Consider the following 12006-nt stretch of genomic DNA (forward strand, 5'->3'; position numbering starts at 1 on the left):
ACTCCTATACCAACATCATATAGGAGTTGGGGAAGAGCGTTTCTTACAATGAAGTGTTGCAGGACAGACAAAAATGAAATATACATTAATGTTTTGAGAGTCTTTTGAATCTTTTATTGTTATTTAATTCTGCTTTTTAAATTATGTTGGAGATCCTTTCATAGAGGGATTTTTATGCTCCTTTGTGTAGCCAGCTGTACTTTAATCCAGGCTCACTTAACACATTATTTTGGTTGTGACAGGTTTGCAAAGTATTTTGAGAGTGAAAAATAGCAAACTTTGTAATGTTGAGCTGATATTTGGTTGGCTTTAGGATTTTAGAAGTTTTAAGGCCTAGACTCAGTTGTACTTGCAATATTGGCCTACAGTGTGAATTTTTAATGAAACATCTACCTACTGCTGTTAAATGCATTTTGCTGAAAGTTTTACGGGGAATTTTTTTTTGTCTTATAGATGGATATCAATCTGAAAGAACAGGTTGTCATTTTAGATGAAGCTCATAACATTGAGGACTGTGCTCGGGAATCAGCAAGTTATAGTATAACGGAAGTTCAGCTTCGGTTTGCTCGAGATGAACTAGATTGCATGGTCAACAATAACATAAGAAAGAAAGACCATGAGCCCCTGCAAGCTGTGTGCTGCAGCCTCATTAAGTAAGAACATTTGTCTATCAGTGTCATTTTGCTGCCTTTGTATTAAAAACATGTTTTATTTTGCAGAGTATTTTATAGTTAGCAAACTTTGACTAGGAAATGGATTGCTCCTTATCAGTTAAACTTTTAAAAATAGGCCTTGTCCAAAGTTTTGGCTTAGTCAAAAGAATATAATGGACAGAATAGATTTTTTTAAAAATTGATAATTGTGAATCTTATTCTTAATTTAACAGCCCCATATGCTGTGTATAGGATATTGGTCTGAACATAAATTAATGATTCTAATTAACATTTTAAAATTCAGGATATGGCTTAATTCATTGTTTTATCCTCCAGTTTGAGTAGAATTCTGGTTTAATGAATTTCAATTAACCAATATTTTAATACTGTAAAATAATATATTTAGTAGAAATTCTATTAAGATTTATATTACATAATTTTTCTTTATTAGACATTAGGGTTTTTTTTTTTTATCTCTTTATTAGAGGCCTGGTGCATGAAATTCGTGCACTTGGGGGGGGTCCTCAGCCTGGTTTGCAAGAGGGCACAGGCCAGGCCGAGGGACCCCACCCGTGCACAATTGGGGCCAGGGAGGGACATGGGAGGTTGGCTAGGTGGGGAGGGACAGTAGGAGGGCTCCAGGGTGTGTCCAGCCTGTCTCACTCAGTCCTGATTAGCCAGGCCCCAGTAGCAAGCTAACCTACCAGTCGGAGCATCTTCCCCCTGGTGGTCAGTGCACATCATAGCGACTAGTCGACTGGTCAACTGTCTGCCCCTTGGTAGTTAGTGCATGTCATAGCGAGTGGTTGAGCAGCCTTAGCCTATCATTAGCATATATGCTTTGATTGGTTAAACAGATGACCGGAAACTTAGCATATTAGACTTTTGTTATATAGGATCTTAGAAAAAAACCTTCTCTGACTCTAGATCCTATTTCATTTATCTCAGCATTTTTCTGTTCCCTTAACAGTGTACTTTTAAAAAATGTGAAAGTTATATATAAAAAAAAAAAAAGCCGAAACCGGTTTGGCTCAGTGGTAGAGCTTCGGTCTGCGGACTGAAAGGTCCCAGGTTCAATTCCGGTCAAGGGCATGTACATTGGTTGTGGGCACATCCCCGGTAGGGGGTGTGCAAGAGGCAGCTGGTCGATGTTTCTCTCTCATAGCTCTCTCTCTCTCTCCCTTCCTCTCTGTAAAATATCAATAAAATATATTAAAAATAAATAAATAAATAAAAAATAAAAATGTGAAAGTTATAGTCACATGTTTGAACAGAAATAGTATACACAAATTTCTATTGTAAAAACCTCCATCTCACCCCACCCCCATATGCTTAGTTCTTGTCCTCTTATACAAATTTATCATTTAGTGCATGTTTATGCATAATAAGTCTATTCTTTCTCAAATTTTTTTGATAGTTCATGTTTTGTTTGATGTCTAGATGTTGAAGTGCCTCAGGACTTGGTCTTAGGACCTCATTTCATTTCTAGTTCTTCACTTCTCCTAAATTACATAACCCAGTCCCATAGCAGTACTGCCAAGGCCTGGACCTGTGTCTAGCCCCAACCTCTCCCTGGAGTGCTATTTCCATAAATCCAACTGTGTACTTTATATCTTTGTTCGTATATAAAATTTCAGCTTTCCAAAACAAAACTTATTCCCTTCCCCTACTTAACCCCCTGTCTTTCTCATCTAAGCAAACAGTACCAATCCGTTTCTCAAATAGAAAATCTAAGTATAATTCTCAATTACTGCCCCACCTCATTCAATTTATCAGTAAGTCTTGTAAATGCCATTTGCACAACATATCCCAAATTCCTCAGTCTCATGTCTACCATTCAACTGGAATACTGTAACAGCCTCCTAACCGGTCTCTGCTTTCACTCTTGCCTTTCTCCTATAATCCATTCTAACTTTGAAGCTGGAATCATCTTTTAAACACTTAAAATAGATGGTCTCTCTCTCTCTCTTGTTTAAAATCCTCCATTTAAAACCTTCCCATTGCATTTTGAATAGAATTCAAATTTCTTATCCTGGCTTAACATGATCTGATTCTTGCTTATCACTCTAACGTTATTCCCTTTTGCCCATTGTGTTGCAAATACATTGGCTTTCTTTCAGGTCCTTAAAGAGGATAATTTGTGAACCACCTCAGGATCTTTGCATGATTTCTTCTGATTCTCCCAGGACTGGGTACATTTTGCTCTCAATGCTGCCATGACTAAGTACATTTGCCTTCAATTGTTAGAATAAATGTTACCTCAGGGAGAGCTTTCTTGATATTCAAATTAAAGTGGCAACTAGATTACCTTAATCTAATTTAGTTTCATTATACTTCTTATTGCTATCTTATATTTTCTTGTTCATGTATTTGTTTCTAAATTTCTTCCTTTAGTAGAATGTAATTTCCATGAGAATAAGGGCCTTCCCTATTTTACTTTCCTATTTTAGTATGTACTGCTATATTTCTACTACCTAGTATAGTTATCTATCAATAGCATAATAATTGACTTATTGGATGTACACATGTGTATATAAGTTAATGAATATATTTATATATTTTCTAGTAATTCACTTTTAAAAAAATATTTTTTTATTGATTATAGAGAGAAAGGGAAAGGGAAAGAAAGAAACATCAGTGATGAGAGAGAATCATTGATCGGCTGCCTCCTGCACATCCCCAAAGGTGATCTAGCCCACAACCCCGGCATGTGCCCTTGACCAGGAATCAAACCAGGGACCTTTCAGTCCGCAGGCCGATGCTCTATCCACTGAGCCAAACCCCAGGCAGGGTTCTAGTAATTCTCTCTTTTTTATGTGCTAATATGTAACTTAAATTTTTTTATTAGGTAGTTTTGTATTTCCTTTAATGTGCATTTGGGATGAGCTTCCAAGTCATGGCTCTCATTTGGAGAGAGTCAAGTAAAGCAGTTGAATCCACAAGATGCTGCCTGTTTTTCTTTTCTGAATAAAAGCCTGTTTGTTTGTTTTCTGATTGAAAGCTTGCTCTTTACATATGTGAATGTTTATTTTGTAATATGAGATATGCTTTTAGGACATAAATATGTCTTAATTCATATTTGTGTCCTGAGAGCTTTAAGGAATCTAGATGAACATATCTTAATTCTCTGTTCTATGAAAATGGTGCCCATAGGATGACACTGGTTGATGGGGACTATTTTATTTTATTCCAGTTGGTTAGAAGCAAACTCTGAGCATCTTGTGGAACGGGATTATGAATCATCCTGTAAAATATGGAGTGGTAGTGAAATGCTCTTGAATTTACATAAAATGGGTATCACCACTGCTACTTTTCCTATTTTGCAGGTAAGGTTTCTTTCTACCTGTGGAAATTCATTTAGTGAATTAGAAATGATTAATAGTGAATAAGTTTTATCCAGGGTAAAAAAATATAGCAATTTGTTTTAAAATTTTATTATGTAAGTTTGACAGTATTATGTGTGATGGGCATAAATTTTGGATGAAAAAGTAGTATTATTTAGTTTGAAGGAAATGAGGCTTAAAGGAATGAATTGCTTATTCGAAGATAAAATAAATCAATATTTTTAGGTTGTAAATTTATTAATAGTAAGAGTAAAAATTTGGAAAATAAATAGATTTCATATTTTGTTCTCAGAATAGTAGTTTATAAACCTAAGTGGATGGAGATCATGAGTGGGCTATGGGATACTGTAAACATTATGAAATCATATGCAAAATTTTATGAGTATGTGACTTGTTTTTGTGTATATCATGAGGTAGGGAATCCATTTTGATTTCCACGTCGATAGTGAATTTTCTCATCATTTACTAACTAGTCTAACTATTTGTAATGCCATTTCTGTCACATATCTAATTTTTCATACATGTGTGAGTTTAATTTTGAACTCTATTCTATGATTCTGTTTATCTAAGCTGTCATGTATATTACTGTTAGAAAAATGCTGATAGATCTGGTAAGGCATATCTCCTCACTTTGTTCTTTTCCTTTGTAATGATCTTGGCTATTCTTGGTCTTACTCTACCATTTGAATTTTAGAATTAGCTTTGGTTCATTCCTTTAATTTTTCTTGTAATATAGTCATATTATTCTCAGCATTAGAATACACTGGAAATAATTCAGGCATTAGGTGACATATCAACTCTTTTAAGCTCCACGGAGAAACCATTTGGTAAGTACATTTTTATGTAGTTCATTACTTTTGAAGGATACTAAATAATATTCTGATTACCTAAACATGTAATGAACCTCCTAAATATATAATTTTATTAAAGGTCTTTGAAGATAATGTGGGAATCTAAAACATATTGTTAGCACTTGTGTATTAGTAAAGTTTGCCTAAAATTTCAATGTATATTTCATTTAGTTTTCATTAAAGCTTTGAAAAGTTTGTTTTACTCCTTAACCCTCCCCCACTGTATACTTAATATTGTAATTTCTTATAGGGACATTTTTCTGCTGTCCTTCAAAAAGAAGAAAAAATTTTATTGGTTCATGGTAAAGAGAAGACAAGAGAAATACCTGTTATTAGTGCTTCAACTCAAATAATGCTCAAAGGACTTTTTATGGTGCTTGACTATCTTTTTAGGCAAAATAGCAGGTAAATGAAGATATCTGATCTGTTTTTTTCCTCTTAAAAATATTAGCCTTATTGGATGTTGGCATGTGTTTAATACATTCTTATTTTGTAGGAGTACATAGGATAATAAATAAACAATTGATAGAAATAATTGCTCTCCTTGGCACAGATTCAGATTAATTGAAATTAGTCTTTAATAATGGAAATAAGTATTGAAATCAATAGATATATTAGTTCAGCATTAAATTTATAGTTCTCTAGGACTAAATTTAAGCAGTTAAATTGTCTTTTAAGTATCCTATCTAATGTACACTAATAAAAGAGAAAGACGTAACTGACTGTACTGTCATGATGTCCAACAGCCAATCAGGAGTGAGTATGCAAATTAACCCAACAAAGATGGCGGGTTAATGTGCACATGCAGGTGCTGAGTGGGTGGAGGAAGGCGGGACGCCTGTGTTGTCACCATGTTGACGACACAGGCATTCTGGATCGCCCTCAGCCACTCCAGGCCTCTGGGCAGCATGGGAAGATGGAAAGGTGGCTCAGGGATGGAGCAAAGGCAGAAAGGCAGCTCTGGTCTGGAGGGGAAGACCCATTCTTTTTTTTTTTTTTTTTTTTTTTTAAATAAATTTTTATTGTTCATATTATTACAAGTGTTCCTTTTCCGCCCCCTTCCCACCCCACCCTCTGCCCTTTCCCCAACCCCCATTGTCCTCATCCATAGGTGCACAGTTTATGTTCAGTCTCTTCCCACATTCCCCTGTCCCCTTTTCCCCAAGAATCATCAGTTCACTCCCCTTCCATACCTCTGATTCTATTATATTCAACAGTTAATATTGTTCATCAGATTTTTTTTTTTTAATTTCCTTGGTTTTTAGATTCACTTGTTGATAGTTACGTATTTGTTGTTCATATTTTTATCTTTATTTACTTTCTCTTCTGAAAGAACCCCCTTCAGCAATTCATATAATTCTGGTTTGGTGGTGATGAACTCCTTTAGCTTTTTTTTTATTAGTGAAGCTCTTTATCTGACCTTCGATTCTGAGTGATAGCTTTGCTGGGTAGAGTATTTTTGGCTGTAGGTTCTTGCTATTCATCACCTTGAATATTTCTTGCCATTCCCGTCTGGCCTGCATGGTTTCTGTTGAGAAATCAGCTGACAATCGTATAGGTGCTCCTTTATAGGTAACCACCTGCTTAGCTCTTGCTGCTTTTAATATTCTCTCTTTGTCCTTTGCTCTTGGAATCTTAATTATGATTTGTCTTGGTGTGGTCCTCTTTGGATTCCTCTTATTTGGAGTTCTGTGTGCTTCCTGGACTTGTAAGTCCAATTCTTTCCCCAGGTGGGGGAAGTTTTCTGTCACTATTTCTTTCAGTATGTTTTCGATATCTTGCTCTCTCTCATCTTCTGGGACCCCCATGATTCTGATGTTGGATCGTTTGAAGTTGTCCCAGAGGTTTCTTACATTATCTTCAATTTTCTGGATTCTCTTGCCTTCTAGCTTCTGTGGAGGAGTGTCTTCTGGCTCTTTATGTTCCAAATCTTTGACTTGATTCTTGCGATCTTCCCTTCTGTTTTTAGGACTCTGTAGAATATTTTTTATTTCAGACAATGTATTCTTTATTTCTTGTTGATCCCTTAGCATTTCTTGTTGATCCCTTTTCATATCCTCATAGGTCTCATTTATTTTATCGGCCTTTTCTAGGAGTCTCTTGAAAAACCCTATAAGTGTGGTTTTGAACTCTATATCCAGTCGCTTTTTGTCCTCCATTTCTTTCCTTTGTGATCTATTTGGTTTAGGCATTTTCGCAGGCAGCTTTCCTGATGGGGCGGCGTTTCAGGGTGGAGCCTACAGCCTCGGCTTCCGTCAGCCCCGCCCTATGCGACTCCTGAGACTCAGGGTCCTTCAGTACTTGTTGCAAGCGCCACTGAGAGAAAGGTGCCCTCGATTTTCGCCTGCTACCAAACAGTGTAAGCTCTCCCGCAATGGGCCCGAAACTGGGGTTCAGTTCAGTTGGAAGTGGAGTTGGAGGTGGCGTTCACAGTAGTCTGGAGCCCCAGTCTCCTTCCCGTCAGGGCAATCCCGCGGCACAGCCGGCCGGCCCTTCTCTGGGGGCAGTGAGTGCGCCTCCGGGACCTCCTTTCTCCGCTACCCCGGGGTTCTGACTTACAGCCCAGCTCCCTATGGCTGAGCCTGAGTCCCCGGGGTCTGGCCCAGAACTGGGGTTCAGAGCAGTCGGGGGCCCAGCACAGTCGGAGTTTTATCTCCTTTCCGCTAGGGAACGCCCGCCAGGCACTCGGCCTCCCTCCTCTCCGGCTCCGTCCTCTCCGCGTGCGCCGCGTGTCTCCGTACCTTAGGCTTTTACAGCTCCTCCGTGCTTCCTTCTGGTTTTCTCCTTGCTTCTTGTTGTAGGATTTCCAGTCAGTCGACTTTCCTGTAGTTCTGGGTAATGTCCATTTTATATTTTAGTTGTATTTATTAAAATTGTTGTGTGCGGCTGCGGCTAGTTGCCTACCCGAGCAGCCATCTTGGATTCTCCTCCTGATATCGGGAAGACCCATTCTTGCACGAATCTTTGTGCATCAGGCCTCTAGTAATCTAATAGAGTAATATGCAAATTGACCATTACTCCAACACACAAGATGGCTGCCCCCATGTGGTCAAAGATGGCTGCCCCCCTGTGGGCACAAGATGGCCGCCACATAATGGCCTGCAGGGAAGGGCAGTTGTGGGTGATCAGGCCAGCACGGAAGGGCAGTTAGGGTGACCAGACCTTCAGGGGAGGGCAGTTAGGGATGACCAGGTCGGAGGGGAAGGCAGTTAGGGGTGACCAGGCCTGCAGAGGAGGGGAGTTGGGGGTGATCAGGCCTGCAAAGGAAGGCAGTTGTGGGCAATAAGACTGGCAGGAGAGGGGAGTTAGGGTTGACTAGGCCTGTAGGGGAGGGCAGTTAGGGGTGACCAGGCCTGCAGGGAAGGGCAGTTGGGGGCAAAAAGGCCTGCAGGGGAGGGTAGTTAGGGGCAATCTTCCAGCAGGGGAGTGCTTAGGGAGTGATCAGGCTGGCATGCAGAAGCAGTTAGGGGCAGTCAGGCAGGCAGGCAGTCCAGCGATTGGGAGCCAACAGTCCTGGATTGTGAGAGGGATTTCCCACAGGGATAGGGCCTAAAAGGGCAGCCGGACATCCCTCAAAGGGTCCCAGATTGGAGAGGGTGCTGGCTGGGCTGAGGGACAGCCACCTTCCCAGTGCATGAATTTTGTGCACCAGGCCTCTAGTAGTTTACATATGTTTCTTCCAGTAATAGAAAGTTTCTTATTGCATAAAGCCTCTATTTCGTGAATTGTGCAAAATGAAAAGCAGTTATGGTACTCCCTGGTTCTAGTATTTTGTTTTTCAAATTTTGGTAATATATGCATAACATAAAATTTATCATCTTAGACATTTTTAAGTGTATATTTCAGTAGCATTAAGTAGATTCACATTGTTGTGCAACCACCACCACTAACCATTTCTAGAACTTTTTGGTCATCTTGCCCAGGACTGGAGTTCAGTGCAGTCGGGTTTTCCTTTTCCCTCCCGCTTTAGAAAGCCAGCTGTGCACTCAGCCGCCTGTGCACACAGCTGCCCGTCCTCTCTGCATGCGCGTCTCTGTACCTCAGCCTTTTGCAGCTCCTCTGAGTCTCAATGTGCTTTCCTCTTTTCTTCTAGTTGGAGAATTTCCACTCAGCCAGCTTTCCTGTGGTTCTGGATGGTGTCCATTTTGTCCTTTAGCTGTAGTTTTGATATTGTTATGGGAGGCAGTAGTTTAGGTGTTTACCTATGCTACCATCTTGGTTTCTCTCTTGCTAAGAAGAGCCACTTTGGTGAGCCACTGAACAGACCAGCCCACGCACAGGTGTGGAGCTGGCGGGTGAGCTCTGCACCCCCGCCTTCCCGCAGGGGATGAAGTTCTGCCAGAATAGCATTCTTTTTAATGGCTGATTAATATATTCTCTCTCTCTCTCTCTCTCTCTCTATAGATATAGATATAGATATAGATATAGATATAGATATAGATATAGATATAGATATAGATATAGATATATAGATATATAGATATATAGATATATATCTGTCTATCTATCTCTATCACATTTTGTTTATTCATATTGATGTACATTTGGATTGTTTGCACCTTTTACCAATTGTGAATAATGCTGCAGTGAACATTTATGTGCAAGTATCATATTGAGTCCTTTTTTTTACTTCTTCTGAGTATGTACCTGCCAGTGAAATTGCAGGATCATATGGTCCAATTTATTTATTTCTTTAAAGTCAAGTTACTTATTGTGCTTTTGGTATATCCAAGAACCATGGATAAATCTGATGTCATGAAGATTTTCCCCTATGTTTCTTCTAAGGGTTTTATAGTTTTTAGCTCTCAATATTTTTATAAAATTCTCTCCACAGATTTAAGGTTCTTGCCTTGAACTTCAAGACCTTATCTCTCTTAAGAGCAAAATTTAGGACTGGTAGAGAATACCACATTTTATTCTCTTTAAGCTTATGTATTTATAGTCTCTTATTAAAAGAAATTATAAAATGATGGGATTACTGAGGACACCTGGTTTAATACCTTTGTTAAAAATAGATGAAAACTGAGATCCAAATATTAAAGGAACTTAACATTTTTATAGTCTCCTGAACTTTTTAAACTTTCAATAAAAATGAATGTTTTTTTCTTTTTCATGTAATAAAAAAGTGTAAATGACTTTTTAGTTTTTTTCTAACAATAATGCTAGTTATCTATTTTATAACTAAGGATGTAACGTAAAGTACAAAGAGCTCTGAACTAGGAGTTAGTTGGTTTGGATTTTAATTCTGGCTCTGCCGTGATTTATGGAAGGCAGCTATGCTCACCACTATACCGCCAACGCGGACATATGCCATGATTTATGTAGTGTATGATCATAGGGAGAGGAATGATAAACGTTAGGTGGTTAGATGATATCTAATCTCTATAAGAAGGGGTTGCTTCTAAGACACAATGGCTTATTTTCTATCAGAATTACTGAATTTAATTAGTGGTAGGTGTTTCTTAGGCAAAATATAATCTTTGTGACGATATAAGACTCTCAATTTAGTTTTAATATAATCAATTTTTTTCTTATATGTAGCTGGGACATATTGGTTTTATAAAGCTTTGCCATTTAATTAACACTTACTTTCATTTAGGTTTGCAGATGATTATAAAGTTGCTATTCAACAGACTTATTCTTGGATAAATCAGACTGATATTTCTGATAAAAATGGTTTCTTTGTTCCACCAAAAAATAAGAAACGCTCACGACAGAAAACTGCAGTTCATGTGCTAAACTTTTGGTGCTTAAATCCAGCTGTGGTAAGCTGATTGTTATATATGAAAATTCTGTCTTCTAACTCAGTACAAACAAATAAATGTGCCTGACTCTTTTAAAGATGATTTTATATATATATCTAATGTTGTTTCCTTCTAGGCCTTTTCAGATATTAATGGCAAAGTGTGGACAATTGTTTTGACATCTGGGACTTTATCACCAATGAAATCCTTTTCATCAGAACTGGGTGTTACATTTACTATTCAACTGGAAGCTAATCATGTCATTAATAACTCACAGGTTAGGATTTTTGTTTTGAAGGCGTTCAGTCTTTTTACCTCAATATAATTGCACATAAACAAATTGAAAGTACCGCAAACAGATCCTGATAGTAAAGTCAACATTTCAGTTTTAGAATAAAGGAAAATCTGTCAGCTACTTGATAGTGTCAACAAAAAAGAAATACTAATACATGCATTCCTTCAACCCACTGAATAAAAATATATACTTTGTATGCAAAGACTGTATTGCAATTTCCTCATTTAAATAAGTTTTAGTGTATTTTTAAAAATGAAAATTCAACTTCTTTACCATAGAGTCTATTGTTTAATTATTTGTTTATGTGTTTCTCTTTTCTATTAGACTATGGTATATCCTTGTTCTTCTTTTTATGTATACATTCTTCTGTACCTAGACTAATATCTATCTAGCATTAGTTAGCAAGTGTTATGCACATATTTGAGTATCTGAAATGAATTAGAAGTACTCTTTTTTAAAAAAATATATTTTATTGATTTTACACAGAGAGGAATTGAGAGGGATAGAGAGCTAGAAACGTCGATGAGAGAGAAACATCGACCAGTTGCCTCTTGCACACCCCCTACTGGGGATGTGCCTGCAACCAAGGCACATGCCCTTGACCGGAATTGAACCTGGGACCTTTCAGTCCGCAGGCTGACGCTCTACCACTGAGCCAAACCGGTTTCGGCTAAAAGTACTCTTATGAGTCCTGTGACTTAAGATTTTAATATTTTTATAATAACACCATATAGATGTTACTTTAATTTTCCTTTAAAAAAAAATATATTTTATTGATTTTTTTACAGAGAGGAAGAGAGAGGGATAGAGAGTCAGAAACATCCATGAGAGAGAATCATCGATCAGCTGCCTCTTGCAGCTGATCTGGGGATGTGCCCGCAACCCAGTACATGCCCCTGACCAGAGTCGAACTTGGGACCCTTCAGTCCACAGGCCGACGCTCTATCCACTGAGCCAAACCAGTTTCGGTTAATTTTCATTAAAATGTTTTTATTGTCATTTATTGATCTGTCTCTGTTTCTTTCTTTTTCAATCCTCACCTACGATATTTTTCCATTGATTTTTGGAGAGAGTGGAAGAGAGAGGGAAAGACAGAGAGAAATATTTAATATTGATATA

General features: G+C 38.0%; 1 protein-coding gene across 2 annotated transcripts in view; it reads left to right on the plus strand.

The window, feature by feature from the left end:
- The window catches only part of BRIP1 (BRCA1 interacting DNA helicase 1), a 111126-nt gene that overhangs the window by 46322 nt on the left and 52798 nt on the right, over positions 1-12006 (plus strand). For both annotated transcript variants that reach the window (XM_084861650.1, XM_084861651.1), the window contains exons 9-13: positions 454-653; positions 3847-3979; positions 5099-5253; positions 10448-10613; positions 10729-10869. In XM_084861650.1, the coding sequence (XP_084717776.1) occupies positions 454-653; positions 3847-3979; positions 5099-5253; positions 10448-10613; positions 10729-10869 (795 nt within the window). The remainder of the gene's footprint in view (positions 1-453; positions 654-3846; positions 3980-5098; positions 5254-10447; positions 10614-10728; positions 10870-12006) is intronic.

The sequence above is a fragment of the Pipistrellus hanaki genome (assembly GCF_964339955.1).
Source record: "Pipistrellus hanaki genome assembly, chromosome: 16".
Lineage (NCBI taxonomy): Eukaryota > Metazoa > Chordata > Mammalia > Chiroptera > Vespertilionidae > Pipistrellus > Pipistrellus hanaki.